This window comes from Choristoneura fumiferana, chromosome 9 (assembly GCF_025370935.1).
Source record: "Choristoneura fumiferana chromosome 9, NRCan_CFum_1, whole genome shotgun sequence".
NCBI classification, from domain to species: Eukaryota; Metazoa; Arthropoda; class Insecta; order Lepidoptera; family Tortricidae; genus Choristoneura; species Choristoneura fumiferana.
Window position 1 is genome coordinate 16,888,563 of NC_133480.1, and position 24,629 is coordinate 16,913,191.

Below are 24,629 nucleotides of genomic sequence, written 5' to 3' on the forward strand. Positions count from 1 at the left end.
TTCGTAGGTATTTATCTTGCTATCTCAAATACCTTACTGTAGCTTACTGATGCTAATTGAAAAGCAAGATAAATACAAAATTTTCCGATGATAAGTTTATTGGCCGTGGTGGCTTAGTGGTTTGACCTATCGCCTCTCAAACAGAGGTTCGTGGGTTCAAACCCCAGCTCGCACCTCTGAGTTTTTCGAAATTCATGTGCGGAATCACATTTGAAATTTACCACGAGCTTTGCGGTGAAGGAAAACATCGTGAGGAAACCTGCACAAACCTGCGAAGCAATTCAATGGTGCGTGTGAAGTTCCCAATCCGCACTGGGCCCGCGTGGGAACTATGGCCCAAGCCCTCTTGTTCTGAGAGGAGGCCTGTGCCCAGCAGTGGGAAGTATACCTATAGGCTGGGATGAAGTTTATTGGCACGTTTAAACAAAATATAATCATAATAATCGTTCCAAAAATGTTAAATCTTTTAAGTTTCACTCTAAGCAAAGAAAAATTTGTTGAAAATAAAAAATGAGACATCGATGTACAGAAAAACCAGAAAAAGAAACCAGCGCTGGGAATCAGACCCAGGTCCTCAGCATTCCGTGCTGCGTGCTATAACTCCTACACCGCCGCTGGACAGGAGTCTAGACACAAATGTCTCCTATGCACACATATCTCAGGTTGCTTTTTTCCTACTACGCTACTTAAGCAGCAGCACTAGCGACAGTGTTCTTCTTGGCAATGATGGTCTTTCCGAAAGAATAAGTGCTGGTAGTTTAAAACAAAGTTGCGGCCTATTTATAGAATAAACGATGTGAATTTGAATTCGACGTAAAACAAAAAAACTGATAAGTTTAACTATTGCCATAATTATAAATTTTAGGTAACGGATGAACCGTTGCGATTTTTTTACTATTTCAAGTTGCACTATAAATAAAGAATAATTGTCCGTTATTTGTTCCTAATCGATACTTTACTTCAAACGATTTCAAGTCCTATGCGTTTGATACTCCGAAAAATGTAGTAGTTTGAAGGTAGTCCTTGGTAAACTTGTTTTCAAGAGATCTCTTACATACAGTTTCATCTCGTAAAATCACAAACAAATAATGTTATTGGATCCATATAAAAGTCTTTAAACAAAATAACCATAATGTCTGACGACCAACAGCCATCGGCTCTTATGATGCAGGTAAGTTTTCACATGCATACACATAATTTGATGGGATTGGATCTTTCTTGGTCCGATTCCAAGTTCGTCGAATTCCAAGCTGGTCGGACTCCAAGCACGTCGGATTCTAAACTGGTCGGATTCCACTCTGGTCTGAGTCTTGTTTTGATTTAGGTTTTAAATTTTATTTCCTACTTTTTTCATGTTCAGTCTTTTTTGTATTTACAGTGTGTTACCGGCAGCTAGGCTTTTTCTAAGGCAGGTTAACGTAACTTTTTCCTGTAACTTAACCATTACATTAATTTAATCAGAATTTTAGTTTATTTCTGACTTTGTTAACTTTCTACAAGTAAGTGATAAGTAAAAAGTAAGTGTAAATGACAGCCGCGCCGACAAATACTTTGATAGTTACTTGTCAATTTACTTAGCTGTTGGTACGTTGCTTGAAATTATAATTTTGTTAGAAAGTTAAGTCTGAATTTTAGTTTATTAATTAAATTTATATCATCGTCGTTACAGAAATAGGTTACTTTAACCTCTCTTAAAAAAGCCAGGCTGCCGGTAACACTGTATACTGTAGAAATAGCTAAGTATTATAATTTAATAACATAAATACTCGTATATACTCCGACAGTTTCTACGAATCTAATGATTATGTCATAATAATATGTTAAAATACGTTCAGTTGTTTAGGCTGCAGAGAGGACCAAAAAAATAGACATACGTACCCTTTCATAAAATATATACACTCGAAAAATATAACCCTTCTTCTAACCAGGTAAAAATAAAATTTTAACATGTACACTTATTTTGTTTTCAGTTGATTATCTTGATTTCCTCCACGTGCTTCGCATTTATTTGCATATGCTGCCATTACGTTTGTAAGAAGATCCGTCCTTACGTCTTAAGCCTGCGTGAAGCCTCCAACAGCGTGGAGCTCCAGACCGCTGCGTCTTCACATCACGACTCTGTCCTGCATGTGCCGGTCTTGGACCCACCTCCAATATACTCCGATCCAGAGCCGCCAAGCTATGCGGAAGCCATGAAGACGAGCTTAAAAGTTCGTCACAGGAACTCAAAAGACATTATTAACATCGAAAGCGTAACGTCTGAGAAGCGTGTGGAAGCTGGCTGCAGCCAAGATGTTGACGGTGAAACTACAACTGGTTAAGTTTAAATTAATTGTATCCAATGACTGGTACGATATACTGTACCTAATGTTTATAAATAGTTTATAAGCGATGTAGTATAAGTTATAAAGGAATTGTTGAATTAAGTAGTAGGCAATGCAAGATACCTAGCCAATAATTCTGCAACACTGCTGATTTATCGCTTCCCTGATGACTAAACTTTTATTGTCTATATTGAATATTATTGATGACAATATTGAATATTATTGATGACAATATTGAATATTATTGATGACAATATTGAATATTATTGATGACAATATTTTAATCTAATTGAAAAATTCTTATTACCCTGCTGGATCTTGTGGCTATAATATGGTCTAATGCAAACACTTTCAGCTCTTTTATCTCTGTCTACCAATGACAATATTGAATATTATTGATGACAATATTTTAATCTAATTGACGAATTCTTATTACCCTGCTGGATCTTGCGGCTATAATATTGTCTAACGCAAACACTTTCAGCTCTTTCATCTCGGTCTACCAATGACAATATTGAATATTATTGATGACAATATTTTAATCTACTTGACGAATTCTTATTACCCTACTGGATCTTGTGACAATAATATTGTCTAACGCAAACACTTTCAGCTCTTTCATCTCGTCTACCACATAGTTAAAGATGAGTTTAGAAAGAGATGGTGAACGTGAAAACAAGTATCCTTGCGTTAGATAAAACGGCTTCTGCTTTGCAAATCAATCAGAAATGTCAAAATGTAGCAATCGCCGCAGCCAGCCTATAACCATTTTGGTTTAACTTTTACAAATAAACAAGCATTATGACATAATTTCTTAAATATTTAAGTCTATAGTAAGTAAAGTGGTTGTTATTACGAGAATAGTATTTTCAATGAACTGGATCAATTAATTTGCTCACCCGCGACTCGCGGGTATTTTCAAGGTTTTATTTCAAATGTTAATTGGTTGTCTTAGAAAAATACTTTAATGAAATAATTTAATAATAAAATTCTTTATTGACACGTTACTAGTTTACTAGTTTCAGTAAGCCGCATAATAAAATAACAAAAACGCTAATTATTATTTGTAATTGATGAAGCGTTAGTAATAAGTGAGAATAGAAAAAATGTAGCACGATATTAGAATAGAAAATGTCAAGAATAAAATAATGAACCGGGGTCCATACTGAGACAACCTCACGAGGCTACCACATTATGACTTAAAGCATGATCTTGTTTAATACCGGACTCAAAATTGAACCAAAAATGACTGCCTTGTGAGGCTGTTTGCCCGGCGTGGGCCCAGCTATTGAGTAACAGGAAGAAAAAAATTACATGATGAATATTAGCAATTTTTGAACGAAATTAAAGCGTTGTGACTTGTGTCATAATTTAAAAAATCAATACGACCATTTAAGAATCTTTTTTTATTCAAATATTATACGTTATTAATCTGTCATCTCCCAGGATAACAGGATCAAAGGAATTTGGGCACAAATTTGTGCCTCTGGGAGAGGACAGGTTAAAACTTTTTTTTTTCAGAATGTGTACATTACATGTTTCCATTAAGCAAATAACAGTGACTATTAGTTCAATTATTAAAGTTTTAAATAAATAAAATGTGGTGTAATTTTAAAGTACATTTAAGTACACAATGACAGCGTACCTAACTGTCCAGAGAGTGTTCTCATACAGAAAACGATAGGACTTGGTTGTAATTACTATTACTAAAATTTGTTAATATTTTATAACGCTTAATAAAAATACCTATTCTGACCTCCTGTAAGCCGAAAAGCGCTATATAAAAAAAACCGCTTTTCTGTCATTTACACCATGTGATGCAGAATGCTACACAATAGTATAAACAACTTAAATGTGTTTATTTTTTGAGATAGCGCCTTTTGGCTTAGGAGGGCAGTATTGTACAGTACAACCCTCCCTTCCTTAAAAATATCTTAATTGTCACCACTTTTTTCTTTAGGATTGGTAGGTTTATGATCATCAGCATTTGATTTGATCCCACTATCATTTTGCGAACCAGATGCATCGTCGTTTTCATCTTTAACCGCATCTTCTACAGGGTTAGAATCTGTGTGATCATCTGTAGTATTACCTTTATCGCTACTTGTTAAGCTGTCTCTGATACTCATCAAATACATATCCATTTCATCATAGGTACGGTCCTCGCTTGTATCTTGGTAGCGTAGACTGTCCCGGGTAATGTGTGCCGTTTCATAACTTGGTTCTACATCTTCTAGAAGCCTTCGTGGCACAGGGAAGAAGTCTTCTTCTTCTTCATCATCTTCTATTACAATTTCAAGTTCAGGACTAAACAACTTCACACATACCAATCCGCAAGTGAAAAATACTGTGAGTAGGGCCTGAAATAAAAATATATATTGTAAGATATAGCTTGTTAGGTACTTGAATTACAGTTTTGTAATCTTAAGTGGTACCTGTACAGTAAAAAGGAGGCTAAAACAAGCCACAATGACACGAGATGTTTAGCCACCCGAGCAGAGCGAGGGTGGGTGTATAGTTTGAGTCTCATTTATGGTGGTTTAGTCTCGCTTTAAACACACTACTTTTTACTTTGAATGTGAGGAAATAAACGACGTTCTGTTCAAAATTACAATATTACTTTTGAAAAACGTACGCTTAATACGACTTATAAAAAAATTATCAAAAAATTTTTTTACATGCTTTTTAGCGTTCCGTAGCCAAAATGGCAAAAACGGAACCCTTATTCGTTTCGCCATGTCTGTTTGTCTGCCTGTCTGTGGCTTTGCTCAGGGACTATCAATGCTAGAATGCTGTAATTTTGCACAAATTGTATATGTAAAGTATGCCGATAAAATAGAACAAAAAAATTAAAAAAAATTGTTTTTTGAGTACCTCCCATGGACGTAAAGTGGGGGTGATTTTCTTTTTCTCATCCGACCTTGTAGTGTGGAGTATTGTTGGATAGGTGTTTTAAATTCAGATTTTCGACTCAGTAATTTTTTTGCAAAATATTCAACTTTAAAGTACAAATTTTCATTAAAATCGATCGTCCCCCCCTCTAAAGTCTTAATCGGTGGGTTGAAAAATTTGAAAAAAATCAGGATGCTAGTAAGTAATATATCAAACTTACAAGGAAAACTATAACGGTTCTCTTGAGAATTATTAGTAGTTTAAGAGTAAATAGCAGCCTAAGTTATAAAATATACCTAAACTTGGAATATTCCGTCCCAAATACGAAATCCTTAGAAAAATATTACTTATTTTTTTCGTTATGGCTACGGAACCCTATTTCGGGCGTGTCCGACACGCTCTTGGCCGTTTTTTTTTAATTTCTTTTTTTTGTAAAGTGACACTGATTAAATGCTCGCATATTTAGCCAACAATTTCAAAATTGAAAACTATTTTAGAACTAATAATTGTACTATGCATAATAAAATGAATTTATCCTTAATATAATTGAACATATTCATATTCGTAATCATTAATTGTGTTTCACGAAATAAAATTGTTTTTTTTTTGCACGGTTGTCATTTTGAGGTTATTTCCACGTCCTAAAAATTGTCTATAGACACACTGAGAAATAACGATCATCCTCCATTCGCAAACACCGTGATTGGCTGTTTAGGGGTTTCCAACGTAAATTTAAAAAAAAACTTTAATCCCTAGAGATTAATGAGGAGCTTCAGTCCCGATATGCAGAGACTAAAGTAATTAACATTTTAAGAGCATGAGAAGTGAAAACATTTTCACCTACTCCATCATACATAATTTATTTTATTGAATCAGGCGTTACTTTACTTTTAATATAATGCCAACCAGACGAAGAGTAAGTATATTACAGTAGATATTTAACTGATGTTTTCAAAACAAAGTTTGTACGGTCAACTACTTTAATCCCTAACCCGCCACGCAACCATTTCACAGTAAACGTCGTAGTGACATCGCATTAATTAACAAGGAAAATCGTAATGAATTTCCCTTTGAAAAAGTTTCCAATGTGATTAATGAATTATGTCCTTGACTGTACGTATTTCTTTGGGGTTTTGAAATTTGCATCGCGTTTAATTAGCTATACCAGGCTTGCGTAATAGCTTTTGCAAAACAACACCCTAAATTCAAAATGTACTTACCACCAACAAGATTCCGTTGAAGATAATGATCCACACCATTATGATTTCTTTGTCGAATAGTATTTCAAAAAATAACAATTATAATTATTATAATTCATTTACAACAGATTTTAAATTAAAACTTATCAATTATCAGCTACTTTATTCTTCAAGCTTATTATACTAATACAGTCACTGAAATAGTTTTAGAAGTTTTAGTTAATTTATTAAAAAAAGGGTAAGTGGATAACCCCTCGAGTGGCAAGCGCAAAGTTGTCAAAGTACTGCGATACTAGCGCCACCTAGATTGTCACAGTAATCCTCAAAGCAAAGGAACAGGTTTTTTACTAAGTACTTTAGGCACTTGTCCCACCGCCGACGATGAGCGAGAAGCGAGCAGAGCGAGTAACTAGAAACGAGTGGGCGAGCAGTGAAAAGCGAGTGTTCGAGCACGACGGGCGATTGCTCGCTCCACTCGCTCGAGCCGGGCGGCCGCCAAGCTAACAGCGCTGAGCGAGTATCGCTGAGCTAGTTTTATAGCTCAGCGAGTTTTATAGCTCTTGTCGCTGCGACAAAAGATGTCGGCAGTGTGAACCGCCAGCGATCAACTATTAATATATATGTCTCTTTTACTCACACAGGATCTTATATTTTTTGTTCGTTTCTTGAGCGAGAAAATAGTCGATAGCCAATCGTTTCCTCGCCGGCGGTGAGACAACTGCTTTAATGCTATAATGATGATATTGATGATGATAATCAGGGAGCGAAACTTTGGTGCCGTCACACAGGCATATGACGTCAAGCTACATTTAGGGGCTGTTTCACCATCCATTGATAAGTGTTAAACGACGGTTGTGATGCCGTCTCCGTCTATTCGAACAAAACAAATAGAGACGGCGTCACATTTAACCGTCAGGTGGTGAGATCATCATTTATTTATTTGAATTTTAAGCGTTCTGCAGATGTATGTTGAAGTCAAAATCTTTCTGAATTTCATTTAATGTTTTTCATTTACTTGTGGAAAAAATAGTTTTCGTTAGAATTACGTCACCCACTAAATATTTTGTTCATATTATATAGTATTTATTATTTACAGTATCTCTTTAGCATTATTAATCATTTGTGGGGTATCGCAATATTGTTTATATAAAAAGCATCCTACATGTGAATTTGCATCATAATGAAGTCATCGGTCCCAAAGTTTAGCTTCCTGATCATCATCATAATATATCTGATATTATCAGCCATAGGAAGTCTACTGTGGTTACATTCAGCATCAAAAGTAGCGGATCACTTTTTTACTCTGTCTCATTGACACATTGACAATTTTGCATGGTGTTGAGTAGGTACGTGGCTGTAAAACGACAAAGGACGAAAGTGTATAGCTACTTTTGATGCTGACTGTACCATCAGCCAAGTGAGTGGTCTATCAATTTTAAACAAGTTCCTATGAAAATGATATGTCGCTAAAGTCGAACTTTCAAGTTGACAGACACGTCTATTGGCATTATTGTTTTGTGTCATACAAATGATTATCAACTTTAGGGTGGTACACCACATATTTGGCTAATGGTACCAACACAGCTCTCTGTGACATACCTAAAATTCCAGTAAATCCAGTAGTTTTGTATGGAAAAGTAAAACTCGTATATTTTTCTATTTTTTTTTATTTTAATAACAAACGGCTTCGTTATATTGTGTGCCACCGGTGTGGTTTACATAATAAAATATAATATTATTTACAAAATAATCTTGTTGGAATAATGATTTTTTTTAATCACAGTGTACTTTAAGTAATAAGGGCGAAGACGTCAATGTTATGTGAAAATACTGAAATACTGAAAGTTAAGTCATACTTGAAGAGAGTATAGAAGTGTAAGGGGCTGTTTCACCATCCATTGATTAGTGTTAACTGACAGTTAAATGTGATGCCGTCTCTATTTGTTTTGTTCGAATAGACGGAGACGGCATCACATTTAACCGTCAGTTAACACTAAGCAATGGATAGTGAAACAGCTCCTTAGTGTGCAAATCTCAAAAATTAAACATATAATTTTTGTCAGGACAGATTAAGTCTCAGTAAGGAATACAAGAAGAAATTAGATTGATGTAGATATAGACAAGCAAATTATTGTTCAAGACAACTATTTGCTTTTAATTTGTAACCACCCATTTAAAGAGAATTCATTAATATGTCGAAAATACATAGTAAATTATTATCATAAAAATCACAACACGAAAAAAATAATATAGATTTTGCAGAAGATAAACTTAATTTTTGGGGAAACCATTTTATATCCTTTAAAACTATTTGAATATAATCATATATTTTTAAAAATATAAATATATTATGTGATCATTTATGAGTAGTCATATTTGTAAAAAAAAATTAATGCCATACTTTGCAGACCAAAACTAAAAAAAAATATGCCGCAAAGCTATCGCGAATAATCGTTTTGTCGGCGAAACATAATGAAAATAACAACAAGTTTAAAATATTAAACACAAATACAAAAAAAAAACAATTAGAACATACATAAAAAACCGTAAATCATTTCGATTTTCTCTATAAAATAAGTTTTATTCCTCACTTCTCTCACCATTTCTATTTCCACTTCTGTCTCCACTTCTGTCTCCACTTCTGTCTCCACTTCTGTCTCCACTTCTTTCTCCACTTCTGTCCTCAGTTCCGTCCCCATTTCGTCCTCCATTTCCACTCTGATTGCCGCTAAATTCTTCGCCAAGATCTTCTCTAAGTACTTCTTCAGAATTTCTATGACGTAACCCAAACGCAGCGATGCATTCTGCATACACACGAACGGCTTCTTCATACGTCGGTGGTGGCATTTCAAAACCTGGGTGGAACCGCACCCGTTCTGGTTCAGGTAATCGGGCATCATAGGTGGCAAGTATATTCACTGTAGGAGGTTCCTCTTCTTTCATAAAATACAATTTGCACCAGTACATAATGCAGTACACGATTGACAATATTGTAAACTGAAATGAATATTATCAAATAATTAATCATCAAGCTGGATAGACTCCTGCAATCTTTACTAGGTCATCAGATCACCTTGGTGTACCCATGAAAATCAAATTAGACATGAGAATATTCGGAAAAAAATAAAGCAAGTAACATGGCCTGAATAAATGTCAAATTTATTTGGCAGTAGACGGAGCATATTCGAAAAACTGATGGCCGTTGAAACCACGAATTATAATTATTAATCAGACGTTGTTTATTACCGTTTTGTATTCAGGATTACAAATGTGATCATTTTTAATTGCAAAAATAACAATACACTATGAAGTTAATCCAACCACTGGAAATTGATGAAAATGACAAGTAATATAAAAAAATACATAAAAGCTTACCGCACCAAACCCTCCTAACATCCACATGTCATTTTCGTTCATTATGTTTCGTTTAGTACTTCTAAACACGTCAAAATCTCAATAATGTCTTCTAAAGTGAAAATATTATTAGTATCGTCACTCTCCTGCTGAGGTTATTACTAAAAATGTAGTTGAATCTAAAACTGCTGGTTACTTTCTTATTTATTTCCTTAGGAAGCAGTTTCATCTTAACCCCTAATGGAATACAGTTCATATTAATAAAAATTATAAATTTCACATAATATTAGAAATATGCGGGTAGATAGTAAAACGGTTGGCCAATCCTATTAGCTTTGTAAAATGACAGTTGTCAGCTTTCCCAGCTTTTTACTTGTAAAATGTATGGCTTAAGGCCGCCATCAAGGGGAATAATAATAATTATAAAATTTATGTCTTCTTTACTCATAACTCGTCATGTCTCATGTGAGTGAGAAAGAATCACTTGAGGCAATGCTCAGAGCTAATTTTAATTTTCAAAGTAGTTATTATTTAAATGACTTTTTTCATTTGTTAGTTTTTACCTCAAAAGCATAAATTCCTTGTAGCGATTCACCGAATACTATTTCACCTCGAACTAACAAAATTATAATAGAATCTTGTACTTGGCGCAATTTTTCGCGTAGCTTTTTACATTAGTATGTAATTAACTGGTAGTATCTCATTTTTCGTGCAGGATTTTACTCTAGATGCATCTCACCGCGATCGATGTTTGCCTGGGACTCTAATTAGTTTGACGCGTTAATTGATGTTTTAAGCAATAATAGAGTATTTATTATTTCTTGCGATTGTGATTTTCAAAGAAGACAAAGTTCGTAAATTACAAATAGTTTGTTTATTAAACAGTCAAACAACAAAACATACCATACCATTACAAAAATTATAAATTAAGTATATTCACATAAAAAGTATGAATTCAGTTTAATTATGTAATTAACTAAAAAAATGGTTTCAAAGAAAGGTTATAAAAAAGTACAAAGAAATATAAATAATAGATTGAGCAAAAAAATGTACATGTCAAAGTTATAAAATATAAATAAAATAAATAATTTAAGACAAACCAGGTTCATACAATATTTTTAATGATATTATGGTCCTTTTCTTTTAAGTTAACTTCAGTATTTGGATCCTTACTGAACAAAGTAAACTACAAATAATAAAATTATAACACTAGGTTACTAATAATACAAGTATCATCACATTCTGATAATGTTTACTTTAAATACCTACAATCACAATAATAAATTCACAATGAGTAGTACAAACAGTGAGGACAAAATGTGCATATACAACTTATAATCAATAATTTGTTAGTCGGAGATTATATATATAAGAAATTATCTGTTGTAGAAAAAATTACAAATTAAAAAAAACTTTCAGATTCCCTAGACAACCACTCCCTACGCCTACAACCTGAACAAGCTGAGTTTGCACCTCGCGTCTAAACAAGATCAGTTCAAAATTATAAAATTCCACAAATAGGAGACGTAAATTCGTAAGTCGCGTATCGGCGACAAAGATGCTGTCCATACTGATGCAACAGGGCGATTGCCTAGGTGAATTTTAAATTTTCGAACTGTTCTAAAAAAGTGCAAGGTGCAAACTTAGGTTGGTGTAGTAGCTTCGCTACTATCACCCTTATTACTTTTACAACAGTCATCATGTTGATTGTTACATTGGTCACTTCTATCTATGACACTCTCACATCTGTCACATAATCTTCACCGTTTTTAATTCTATTCGTAATATTTGAACCTGATGTACCTTTGAATTCCCTACTACTACATTACAAATCACTATTTTTCTCAATCCTAAATGTACAATCACTGTGATCTCCAGCATTACAGGCGTTATAAATGACTTGCTCATTGCCATTATCTTCAATGTTACTGTCGCTAGAAGCTTCTCCACTGTCTGATTCATTACCGATACCATCGTTAACATCACAAGCAATATTATCGGCTTCAAGGCTAGGAAGTTCTGGTTGATGTCGATATGTACTCGTATCTATTTTAAGTGTTTCTTCATAATTTGAATGGCGTAACTCAATGCCTGGTATTTCTCGTCTGTCCATGTCATCAAAATATGACGGGTTCTTAGTAATTGCCCATATGCAATAGCAACAGCAAAAGCATATTATAAATATTAACACCTTAAATGGAAGATATAAAAAAATAAATTATAATCGGTGTATGGTAATAAGAATAATAATTATATTGGCGAAGATGCATTTGCATAGTGATAGTTTAATTAGTTTTTACAATTTGTCACATTGGCATTCAAACTAGTACTTGTTTCTGGATAAAATATACTACTCACAAAAAAAGACCACATGAGTTAAGAGTATATTAGTAAAATAAAAATACTAATAAATCCTACTAATATTATAAATGCGAAAGTTTGTGAGTATGTTTGAAACGGCCGGACAGATTTTGATGAAATTTGGTACGTAGATAGCTGGACATCTGGAATAAAACAAAGGCTACTTTTTATTCCGATATTCCCACGGATACGAACGAACTGAAGTCATGAAATTTGACATGATTGTTTTTAATGTAACGTCAGTGAAAACTACGATTTAATTTTCGGGAATTCCCATGGGAATTTTTAAAAATCCCGGAATTTTAATTCAGCTGCTGGATCTAATGATTTACGTGTGCGTGTAAACACTAGTGTATAATATGATTCAAGGGTGAGTGAGCATTAATTAGGGAAAACATGCGGCATCTTAGTCACATCATGGCTTACCATTAGAGTTGATTTGATTGTGGTCAAACACAAGCCTACTTTTGTGTTATAAAAAATGGTTCAATATAAGTATTTATATAAATACTTGAGTTTACCCGCGGCTTCGCACGCGTAAACTATTCGATATTTACAATTGAAATTCCGGGATTTTACAAAATCCCCTGGGAATTCCCAAAATGTATATCGTAATCTTCATTGAGGTTGTCTTAAGAACAACTGTCCAAAATTTCATGACTAAGCCCAGCGGTTGCAATTTCAAGTTTTTTATCCCTATCCCGTGGAAATACTGGAATAAAAAGTAGCCTATGTGCTATCCAGATGTCCAGCAACTTACATACCAAATTTCATGACTCTAAGCCCAGCGGTTGTTAGTGGGAATCATCCCGTGGGAATATAAAAATAATAAGTAGCCTATATTTTGTTCCAGATGTCCAGCTATCTACGTACCAAAATTAATCCAAATCCGTCCAGCCGTTTTAGCGTGAAGGAGTAACAAACATACACACACACACACTCGCACACACAAACTTTTGCATTTATATATAATATAAAGTAGGATTCAATTAAATTGATGTACCTAGATATGTAGATATAAACGCTAACGCATTTTTGGTTTCATTGTACCGATAGAACTTATAGACCTTATTTTCTTTTGGCTAATCCAAAGTGTCAACTGTTCCTAAGTTGATCGGTTTTAATGTTTAAATCAAATTTTAACTTACCCCTATCACTGATAAACAATAAATTAAATCCCATACTCCAAAGTTCCGGTATTCGGTAGTTCCTTTCCATATATCCATTTCTGAATTTTATCTATTTTATAGCTCTTCTGAACACCGATAACTTACTTAATTACAGGGCTCAATGCAAAATTTACGAGTTTAACTAGAATTATGAAATTTATTTATTGTCATTGCAAAAGCAATTTATTTTATTTCGATGTGTAAGTATATAATTCGATATAAAAGGGTAGTCAAAAATTTAAATGATCTTCATTTTAGCACAAAACCACCTTAATTTTAAATGAAATAATGGCTAAATTTATTTTTCATCACACTTGCTCGTAAAGTGTCATAACATGACAGGCTACCTTGGTTGCAACCCCCCAAATAAAACCCTCAACCTTAATGTGCTTGTCATGAAACTCAAGGTCGGTAAATGAGTCTTTGCGCGTACTAATTTTTTTGTCAAGGTGCCCAAGGTCGGGCTATTTAGCATCATCTATGTCTTGTATTCATTTTATGTTTGTTTTATGGCGTTTAATAAATGTATTTTCTTTCTTTCTTTCTTAAATGAGTTATTGCCCATACTAATACTGCTGCGCGCGCTTCACATGCACACGCACGTCAGGCGCATGCTGCGGAGGGGCCAACAGCGCAGCCTATACTTGAAACCATAATTCGTGAGATTAGATTGACAACTCATTTTGCACAAGTGTTGCCAGAGTCAGGGTAGTGCTGTTCGTGTCGATATTAAAAATCATTACGGCATTGGCTTTCTAGTAGTGTTTATCCATTACTTGCGGTGCCAATATCGAATTAGTTTAATAATTTACTTTGCATTGTAAGATATCGTTTAAAGGAGTGCAAATACGAACCAACGACAGTTATTTCATTTATTTATTGCTTTGACTGGCCTCACCTTAAATCCGCTTTATCCATTTTATATATTTTTTTTATATATGCGCATAATATCATTGCCATCACCAAGGGTGCTAACCAAGTTTCATAATTCTCTCCAAAAGAGACGCCATTTTGTCACCGGTAATGAGTCTCGATTGGCGGGTGCAGGGGCGGGGGGCGGTACGCGGTACGGGGCATTCGTCGATTTTTCACTTTAAATCGATTTTTTGAATCGTTAACCTCTGAAACGATTCTCGGTTCGGATCGCATGCTCTTTAATCGATCTCACAAAAATCGTATCAAAAATCGATTCAAAATTTGTATTTATTTTGACAATTTTAGTATTAGATCTGACCACACATTAGATGTAATTTTGAAAAATTTGGAGCCACTTAGCAAACCATTTAGTCGATTCGACACTGAATATCGATATCGGCTAAATCGCTATTTAATTTCGCCGAACCCTGGTAACCCTTTAACTGTCATTGAATTCTCAATCTACTCTCACGAATTATGTTTTCAACCATACGGTATCAGCAATTTTGGAAGAATTCTATTTTTTCTTTTACAAATATAACATTTTACTCGTAAATGTGATGAAAAACATTGTACGTCGCACGGGCGGTACTAGAATTACGAACATCGACTCATTAAAGCCCTCAGTCTAATAGAGTCTCGTTCGTAATTCCTTATTTACCGCCCTTAACGACACAATGTACTATTAAAGTAGTATTTAAATTGATTACAAAAGTATGACTATGCTTTTTCAAACGTGCTGGCTTAAGAAATATTTACATGGTGGTAAATGTATGGACGCTAGCCGGTTAGTAAACACTGGCATAAGGGACAGCTACCATACTTGCCTTTACATACATACATTTAACGGGGTACCGGGGCTGACTAGTGACTACCCAGCAACTACGTAATTGAAAGTGAAAAGCTAATAAGTCTAAGCTCATAGGTACAGTACACAATTAGAGATGACGAATCTTTAAGGACTCTTTGTAAGTACTAAAGAAAATAAAAATAAAAATAACGAACGTGTCAATGTATTTAATCATCACTTAATTATATAATAAAATTAAGGTAAATTAAGTGAATGCTCACTCCATTGACGAACATAATAATAATATATTAATTTAAACATGTTGTTAGTTTGAATCTAGATTAAATACATCTAGCTAGATCCTAAATAATATTGATGTATTTTTAAGAACCTTTAACGTTAAGTAGTTATAATGTACGATTAAAAATAATGATTTATAATTTGAATAAAATATTCAAGTAGTAAAATTATGTTAAAAAATATAAATATTTTTATAACAAAGCAATGTCATTTTGACTTTAAAAAAAACCAATCAAATTTAAACTTCATATTTGAATATGCTTTATCTGTTGATAAGATTATTTTGTTCTTTTCTTTAATTAGCCAGGTATTTTCTCGTTTCGTCAATCAACTAAAAAAAATACTATTAATAATATTATTAGTGGATTTATTTTAATTTTAACTAAATTAAAATTTAATTAGTCAGAATGAAAGTTAATAAGAATAAAAAGTGACATAAAAGTAGAATTATGTTAGTTAACTGAACAATAAAAAAGAGGCTTTAAAGTACCAATTAAAATTTAAAGTTAACAATTTGAATAGAAACGATATTAAAAAGAACTATATTTAGATAAATATACTAGATTTAGAAGCTCTGTCTCTAGTCTTCTTATTATTTTTAAATTCTTTCCACAGTGTCAAAGTAAATTCAAATCCACACACACAACTCCACAAATTCTAGGTTTAGAATTAGAAGTAGGTATACTTGTCTTCGAAATTTACACGCTATTAAAATCGAACTTTTATAACTAATTAAAAATCTACAAAAGTACAAACACCTAAAACTATAAAAATTAAATGCTGTAATTGGTAAAAACTGACTCATAATCCAGAAATTATTATAAATTCGTCTTTGGCAACAGGTCTTAACTCTATCTATGACCCTGAATTATCTTTAGCCTTGCAGTCTTTAGTCCTCAGTGTCTACTTTACCACTTCCGTTAGAAGCATTACATTTGTTATTATAATCCTCAACGTTACTTTTATCACAATCATCCTGACTGCATTGGTTACTTGTTTCATTCGAAGTGCCACATAATTTGTCAACTTGGTGACTTGTTTTATTAGAACTGTCACATTTGTCAACAATGTCTTCATCGTTATTAGATTTGATATCATTATCTTTGGAAACATTAGGTACATCTTTTAAATCTCCACTACTACAATTCAAATCACTGTCTTTTGTATGATCTAATGTGTCACCACTACGATCATCAGGATCATCAGTATTAATAATTACATACTCATTGGCATATTCTCCAATGTAACTTTCTTCATTAGCTTCCCAACTATCAGATCGAATACCGATATCATCGTTAACATCAGAAGTAATATTATCCTCTTCAATTATTCCAAGTTGTCGTCGACGTCTTTTCCTAGCCCTTCTGAGTTCTTCTTCATAATTTTCTGACTGGTGTTCAATGTCTTCTATTTCTTGTAATAAGATCCGTGAGTCAAACTCTGAGTTTGACTCTGAGTTAATCGGATCACCGCTATTTATCCACAGGCAACAGCAGCAGCAACAGTACAGTAACGATATCGTAATCTAAAATAAATGAGATGAAACAAATTAATAGAATTAGAATCGAATTGTGATTAGAATAATAAACAGATTGTGATTAATTTAATTTTGAAATTTCAATTTAGTATTTCAGGTTCAATCAAAGTATGAGAATCTGACCACGTACGAAATCATCATACTTCGCCATTATACATCATGACAAATACAAAAACCTAAAATAGCACACTTTCATGAGTAAATTAATGCGCTAAAAATCATATAGGTACACTCGAACAAATTGAAACGTGACCCAGGGTGGAGCCTTTTAATAATCAATTTCACTATGATTTCCTTGAAAAAAGTATGGGATGTCAACATGACATTAGTAGCACAAAGATTCCACCCTAGGTCATGCTTCAATTTGTTCGACTGTACGTCACTGTTCATTGTTTATTTACATTACATTATATTTGTTTATATTTTTATAGCATCGAACTGTGTCAAAGCTTAGGGCTTTACTATTGTTGGAGAAAGTAAAGTATAAGTAGATTATTGTTATTGGTAGGGGTACCGTACTGGCTACTCTGCTTTGTTTCGACTAACGTGCTTATTAGCGTACTCCGACCGGTTAGTTTTCGGTGAAGTGTACGTTGGCTAGAAATCATCACACATGTGCCTTAGTGAGATCTGTTTAGGGAGTAAGTGCATGTTAATTTTAGTCATAGTAATAAGAATACTTGTATCATCTTCTGTATACTTATTTCTGTTTGTTCTCCAATTAAATAAATAAATAAAGGTTCATAAAATTCACCTTAGCGTGCATATTCGCGTGGTATTCGGTTATCGCGCGGTGTTCCCTCGGGAACTGTGCATTTTTCCGGGATTAAAAGTAGCCTATGTCACTCTCGGGCCCATAAACTATCTCTATGCCAAAGACGGTCAAACACACAAATATACAAACACACTTTCGCATTTATAATGTTGTGTATGGATTTATTTCTTTCTCTTCACAACAAAACTACAACTAATTGCTACAACAAACAACAACACCAGCTACAACTAAATGTTCTAAGAAACCTAAAATTCAAATTTAAACTTACCAGTGCCACTGTCACTGTTAAATGAACAAGTATCTCCATTTCGTTCACCCCCGAGTTAAATTCTTTATAAGTTTTGTATACATCCATTATTTATCTTAATGGTAGATCTTCAAAATTATGTCAGCAAAATTCGCTAAAATTCAAACACAATCAGTTATCTCAATTATTAAAAGTCAAAATGTTAATACTCCAAGGAGATTTCGTCATTTCATCAAGCAGTTGTGATCTAAAAAGAGGGTACGTAAATAATTCGAAATGACAGGGTAAAATGCTTTATACAAATGCTTCTCAGTGCAATGCACAATCACTTTTGTCCACAATGAAATACGGTTGTAATTGTTAAAAAATAAATATAAAATAACCTACTTACTACTCGTATAAAGCGGTCTTTACACCATGTGCGTTGAGTGAACTATCTTGCCAGCAATTAAGAGTGCTTAGAACGAAATTTGACAAATGAATTACGTCATTTATAAATGCTGGATGTAAGATTTATTAGTATTATGCTTTTTAATTAAGTATGTATGAACGTTCAGATACACGCTTTTTAAATTCTTCAGTGTGCTACTTGAGTGAATGAGAAAAATTTTGCCTGGACGCTTGACAAGTCTCTTTCTGACGTCATACTGCAGAGAGCGGTCGCACTAAAACTTACACACGTAGACATGGAAGAAAAATGCGAATTGCATTACATTGCGGGGCAATAAAGAGAACTAGTTTAAAGTCTTTTTGTATTTTTTATTTCAATTCCAAATTTTTTGTTACAAAGAAATTGAAAAAATTTGGAATTGAAATAAAAAATACAAAAAGATTCCAAAAAAAAACAATCTTAATTTGATAGCTTAATAACGACATCTCTTGTCCGGGTGAGCGGTTAGTTCCAATGGGGTGCTGAAAGTTTATCGATGAGGGCTACAGCATAGATGTCGCTAGTGTCGCTGCTTAAGAAAACAAACAAACTGAGATATGTGGTGCATAGGAGAAATTCGTGTCTGTATCTGTGTCCAGTGGTGGTGTAATGGTATAGCACGTGGCACGGAATGCCGAGGACCTGGGTTCGATTCCCAGCACTGGTCTTATTTTTCTGGTTAGGCATCTATATTTCAGTTTGTATTTTCGATATAGTTTAAAGTAGTCAATCGAGCGCCGCAATGTACTGCTACTTACACTTTCTCGTAGGTCTAGCCTTACCTTGCCATGCCTTTATTGTCTCGTTGTATTGACTTACTCTCTCCCAATAAAACACCGCCGTCACGCTGAATCTCAGCATATCCATCTTTTATTACAAAATTATCTAATAAACTACGTTTTTAGGGTACCGTACTCAAACCTATTTTGACCAGAAGCCGTGTTGTCTAAAGCTGGGTCCACCGACGCGTATCAAGGTCGTTAATATTGTGGACGCAAAAACAGCGCGATCATGCGAGCATGCGACTGTGATCGGCAAAATGATACAAGTGTGGACCCAGCTTAACACGCTCATGTTAACGATGGCATTCAAGATCTCTTTCTAACCTTGTCTTAAACGATTGTGATGAGTGCGTTAGAAAATAAGGCTGGTGAAGAAGAAATCGGGCGGCGTGTATTATGAGAAGTTAAACATCAGGGCCCTGTTTCTCAAAGCATATTAGCATATAAACGTTTACCGACGGAAAGACGTCTTTTTCGCTCTTATTGCGTGGTCATTTATTGGTCAGCTAAATTAGATTCTGCGTCGATAGATGTGGGGAGATCCTGATGGTGATTTTCCCCCGAAGACAAGAAGAATCATTGAAAAGGCGAGACAAGAATTAAAATTTGTATGCATTCTCGCGCGCCCACCGCAAACCGCCGCGGGCACCGCCATAAAAATTTCAATTCTCGTCTCGCCTCGTCTCATCTCGCCTCGCCGGTGGAAAATTACCTTGAATCTTATTAGTGTCGCTATACATGCCCGTCTGTCTGTCACAGGCCATTATCAAAAAAACCGTAATTATAAATAAACCACTGAAACTTAAACTAAATAGTTAGTAGTAGTAGTTTAACTATTCGAAATTTTCTTTTGTAAATATATATTTCTGCCGTTGACTGTACAGATCCCTCGGTGCGCGAGCCCGACTCGCACTTGGCCGGTTTTTAAAAACTTTTTACAGCACAATGTACAAGTAATAGAAATAGTCGGTAACTAAAACGGTTATCGGTAAATTAACTATTTATTTCATAAATGAAATATTTCCAGTCATAATAAGTACTTTAGCATTTTATGAAATAATAATTACAATTTCATAATAAATATTTTGTTTAACGTTTTGTTCAATGATTATGACTTAAAGTTAAATTCAACTTTATAATTATGTTCAATTTATACAGTCTGTTTTAATTTTTATACTCTATAACTTGTCAGATATTTATTTCTTTTAGTGCCGTTTAATAACTACAAAAACTTTTTGTATAACAACGTTTCAATTAATCACGTAAATCACAATAAACGCTTAGCTAACAACAAAATGCACAACTGTTAAAAAGTATGACTTTTGAATAACATGAAACATAACACTCATTTATCATAACAACTTTTGACATAACGTTCAAATAGAATAATGACATTTTATTACCTACTGATCGAAATTCATACAACATTTAATTTTGATAATGCTTAACGATTAGTGGGCATAATATCACTTTACATAATAAGATCCAGTGGAAGATTATAACATAAGTTATAGGTTAGGTTAGTATTTTATCAACGCACAAAACGCCATAATAACCCAAAATAGGAGCTCCGTGGCGCTGAGCTCTGTCGACTCTGTCTTACAGTTGTTTACTTTCATTTGTTATATAAAATGTACATTATGCGTTTTAAACATTATTCAAGGTGACTATTATACATTTTTTGTGTTCACGCATTATGTCAAATGTAAATTATGTAAAGCTTAAAATATAAGGCTGCCTTATATTTATCTTTTTATTTTAGTTATTCCAGTATTATTATTTTTTGATTTGTTGTGTTCAATAAATAATATTTTTATTTTATTGTGCAATGTGTTGTTATCTAATCTACTTCGTTTATATTATATAATACAAAGTAAAAGTTAGCGTTGTTATGCAAATTATTGTAAATCCTGCAAGAATATGTAATTTTAAGTAGCAACCTGTCAAGCTACATCAAATAACAGAAGCCCAGTGAGGAAAAAAGAACTGAAAGATGCAACGTTAGTAGGTCTCTCAATTTTCCACCGGCTAGGCGAGACGAAGCGAGGCGAGACGAGAATTGAAATTTATATGCATTCTCGCGCGCCCGCCGCGGCCGCCGCGCCATACAAATTTCAATTCTCGTCTCGCCTCGTCTCGTCTCGCCAGTGGAAAATCACCTTACGAGTTCGCAACTGGTAGATTTATTGAATAATGTTTTTCCATCGTATTTTATTGGATAGGCTCGTTTTTGTCTTTCTATCTCAATTAGCTTCAGTAAGTTAGTTGAGATAGCAAGATAAACACGAACTTTTCCGACAAAACACAATTGCAATATAATATTTACTAAATCTGTAGATGCAAGCAACAAGTTCTCAACAAGCAACTTGCTCGTTTGCCATCCAGTTGAATAAAAAAAAAAGTTTTTCATTTTTACGTTTTAGGGGGGCAGATCTTTGTTTATCACTGGACGTTTTTCGGCTGATGATGATGATAAGTAATATACGCTAATTCGTTGGTCTGCAATTATTTAAAAACTTATCTATGTCAGTACATAGTTATTCTTATCTACAGAGTGTAGTGTTTTTGGCCTCTAAGTCCTCGCTGTCTACATTAGTCACGCTTGCAGCCTCAGTTTTGCTACTATTACCCTCAACACCAGCTTTACCGCAGTCATCCTCCTGACTGCAACATTGTTTACTTCTATCATTCAAAGTGTTTTCTTTGTCTACAGTGTCTTCGCTTTTAGTTTTAGTATCGCTGTCATTTGTAGTATGAGATGTATCATCTTTGTCATTCTTGTTACTACTATTTAAACAAGTATCATTCTCAATAGTAAATGTGCCACCGCTATGATCTTCAGTATTAGATTTAATAACTACGACAATTTCACTAGTGCTTTCTCCACTATCGGATTGGATACTGATATCTTCGTTACCATCAGAAGTGGAAACTTTTAAGCCTGATAGTAGATTTCTAGATGCTCCAGCAGCTTCATCATCACTTGGTGGGAGCACTTCGAATTCTCGTATTTCATGTACGCCCGCATCGTCAATACTTGACGTTTCACTATTGCCCCATTCGTTATAGCAGTAGCAACAACAACAGCAAACGCTTATTATAACCATCCCCACCTAAAAGAAATAAAATCAATTAATACAATGAACCAGCCTATTTTCTACCTGTTTATTTTTGTAATGTCTGTAAGTTGTAGTGTCTTACTGTTTTTGGTGATCAATAAAGAATATTTGTATTGCATTATATTGAACCAGACATAACCTAGTACAGTGAGCATCAAAAGTAGCGGATTACATTTTTACTTTGGCATTTTAACACATTTGTCAAATTTGTATGTATTATGTCAAACATGTAGTTACCTAATGATTCGCCGACAATTTTTACGCAGATTATTGATTGGCAGACCAAGTTTCGCAGAATAACGTACGCCAATAAATTTGTACGCAGATGTTGTTTCGCAGACCAACGTTTCGTAACTCAACCTTTAGTACATTATTCAGTTGGCTTGTGAGTCAGCAAGCCGATCAACTATTAACAGAAATTCATTTAGCCGATTAATCACTACACATTTTCAACGTTTGCTCGAACAACTTTTCGCTTTCGAATTTGTGTTTATTTTATATTGAAGTAAAAACAAAGTCGCGATGCCAGCAGTTCGGTTTTGGCACTCGCCGGCCGCTGCCACGGCACGCTCGCTTCGCTCGCTCGGTTCGTGCGTTGTTGGTCACAATTCTATTTAACACTCCTCCTCGCTGACGCTCGTCGTCGCACCTAACCACACATTTTGATGTCATGCGATAACTGCTTATCGTGTTTCGGCGAACAGTTGTTCGAACAACTAAAACAATTACGAAACAAACAATCGACTAAAAGTAAATCTGCATATCGCTATTCTTCCTATCGACCACTCGGCGAAACGAATAATAGGCGTAACGAAATTATACCAAACGTTGCTCGGCCAAAAGAAAAATCTGTCAATAGTTGTCTGAAACGACAGGTCACCCAAATATGTATTTGTACATTGCTGTAAAACGACAAAGTACAAAAGTATGCAGCTACTTTTGATGCTGACCGTACATAACGTGGAAGTATAATAAATATGTACTTTAAAAATAACAAAGTATTCAATAGTTACAAGTCAATATTCAAATGACAATAGGCGAGCTATACCTGTAGCACAGAGACCAGATGGTCTACTACGTAACGTTTCTGACACTCGCAATCACAATCAAGTGACAGTTTTCTGATACAAAAACTGTCATTTGATTGTAATCGCGAGTGTCACAAACGTTAGACAATACGGCCTCAGATGGCCGTTAGGGCCGAATAAATTTCAAATGGAATGCCAAGCGCATAAATAACCAACTAACACAACTAGCACTGGTTGGTGCTAAATTATTCCCTAATTTAATTGGAACGTGGTGCTTCGCTCGCTCAGCTCGCGCGTTATGGTTGCAATTTGAACCTAACACTCCTCGCTTCGCTCGTCATTGTACCCTAAATTAACACTAAAAGTGACTACAATTACATTACCGAAATCTATTTGAAGTAAGAAATATTATTATTTGGCCCCTTCCAGTGCTAGTTATGTCAGATGGTTTGGTTATGTATCGGGAACACGGTTAACTTCCACATTTATTACGTAGGTAAAGATCTTTTAGGCTTATATCTACAGTTTTTGTTAGTATTTTGTCAGGAACATTTTCATCAAACTTACCGCTAGCAGTAACAAACGAAAGTGTAATTCTACTTCAGACAATTTTGGATCCCATTTTTCAAAAGTTCTTTTCACTAGATCCATGTTTAAGCTTTGTCTGTCCTGTAGTCTTTAAAACACTTAATATACTTCAATCAAGAGTTTGAATTGATACAAATACGTTACTTGCGATGTTGAGAGATGTTGTCGCTATCATTATAAGCAATTTTCGTCTAAACAGATGGTGCGTGAATAAATCGAAATAGTGGGGTAGACACGATTTAAAACCACCTCAATTTAAAATGAAATACCATAAAATTTTATTTAAGATAATAACGGCAGGATTCGTTACACAATTACAGATATCCTCTTTTGTCTTTTATTTTTGTACTAACAAATTTTTTACTATTCCTAAGTTTTTAAATGTGACATAAAAAACGTTTCTAACTATTTTTCATTGAATTATTGTCAAATTTGACAAAATAAGATAAAGGTCAAAATATTAAAATAAACATAACAATACTGTGCAAGTAAAAAGTAGTAAAATTTCATAAACAGCCAAGCGTAACTTTAATATGAGAAAAAAGTAATTTTGCCTAAAATTTGGCATCTCGTGGGATTCCATACAAGTTCCGTTTACTATTACATTCTTTCTAATATTTTGAGCAGCTCCCAAGAACCTACATAAAATACTTCGAGAAAAAGATGGTGTATTGCTATGCCCCCAGAAATGAATTATTTCTTAGTGTTCCATTAATGATATATTGTTAAAGTACTTCAGAAATAATTGATTCAGGAATTACTCTGGTGACCTTGATAACACAGCTTAAGTAAGTTAGTTTATAAGAACTTAAAAAAAAT

General features: G+C 34.2%; 5 protein-coding genes across 7 annotated transcripts; 1 reads left to right on the plus strand and 4 right to left on the minus strand.

Moving 5' to 3' along the window:
* Positions 1 to 1,037: 1,037 nt before the first annotated feature.
* LOC141431458 (uncharacterized) lies at positions 1,038 to 3,104 on the plus strand. The gene is made up of 2 exons (XM_074092642.1): positions 1,038 to 1,171; positions 1,971 to 3,104. Exons 1-2 carry the CDS (start codon positions 1,133 to 1,135, stop codon positions 2,319 to 2,321), a joined length of 390 nt encoding a protein of 129 aa, XP_073948743.1. The 5' UTR covers positions 1,038 to 1,132; the 3' UTR covers positions 2,322 to 3,104.
* Positions 3,105 to 3,297: 193 nt separating this feature from the next.
* On the minus strand, positions 3,298 to 6,678 carry LOC141431457 (uncharacterized). Its single transcript, XM_074092641.1, has 2 exons — positions 6,437 to 6,678; positions 3,298 to 4,684 (listed from the first exon to the last, which is right to left on the minus strand). The coding sequence occupies exons 1-2, from the start codon at positions 6,473 to 6,475 to the stop codon at positions 4,259 to 4,261; spliced, it is 465 nt and encodes a 154-aa protein (XP_073948742.1). The 5' UTR covers positions 6,476 to 6,678; the 3' UTR covers positions 3,298 to 4,258.
* Positions 6,679 to 8,797: 2,119 nt separating this feature from the next.
* Positions 8,798 to 13,918, minus strand: LOC141431460 (uncharacterized). 3 transcript variants are annotated; one of them, XR_012451722.1, is made up of 3 exons: positions 13,279 to 13,918; positions 9,791 to 11,960; positions 8,798 to 9,412 (listed from the first exon to the last, which is right to left on the minus strand). XR_012451722.1 is itself a non-coding variant. In XM_074092644.1 (2 exons), the coding sequence occupies exons 1-2, from the start codon at positions 9,830 to 9,832 to the stop codon at positions 8,996 to 8,998; spliced, it is 459 nt and encodes a 152-aa protein (XP_073948745.1). In that variant the 5' UTR covers positions 9,833 to 10,039; the 3' UTR covers positions 8,798 to 8,995. The 3 variants fall into 3 exon arrangements, 2 of the variants coding, with proteins under 2 accessions (XP_073948745.1, XP_073948746.1); XM_074092644.1 differs by lacking the exon at positions 13,279 to 13,918 and having other exon boundaries at positions 9,791 to 10,039; XM_074092645.1 differs by lacking the exons at positions 9,791 to 11,960; positions 13,279 to 13,918 and adding an exon at positions 9,662 to 9,764.
* A 1,293-nt stretch (positions 13,919 to 15,211) lies between these two features.
* Positions 15,212 to 18,499, minus strand: LOC141430873 (uncharacterized). Its single transcript, XM_074091736.1, has 3 exons — positions 18,255 to 18,499; positions 17,885 to 18,017; positions 15,212 to 16,829 (listed from the first exon to the last, which is right to left on the minus strand). The coding sequence occupies exons 2-3, from the start codon at positions 17,969 to 17,971 to the stop codon at positions 16,194 to 16,196; spliced, it is 723 nt and encodes a 240-aa protein (XP_073947837.1). The 5' UTR covers positions 17,972 to 18,017; positions 18,255 to 18,499; the 3' UTR covers positions 15,212 to 16,193.
* A 2,780-nt stretch (positions 18,500 to 21,279) lies between these two features.
* Positions 21,280 to 24,034, minus strand: LOC141431461 (uncharacterized). Its single transcript, XM_074092646.1, has 2 exons — positions 23,790 to 24,034; positions 21,280 to 22,188 (listed from the first exon to the last, which is right to left on the minus strand). The coding sequence occupies exons 1-2, from the start codon at positions 23,871 to 23,873 to the stop codon at positions 21,619 to 21,621; spliced, it is 654 nt and encodes a 217-aa protein (XP_073948747.1). The 5' UTR covers positions 23,874 to 24,034; the 3' UTR covers positions 21,280 to 21,618.
* Positions 24,035 to 24,629: the final 595 nt, after the last annotated feature.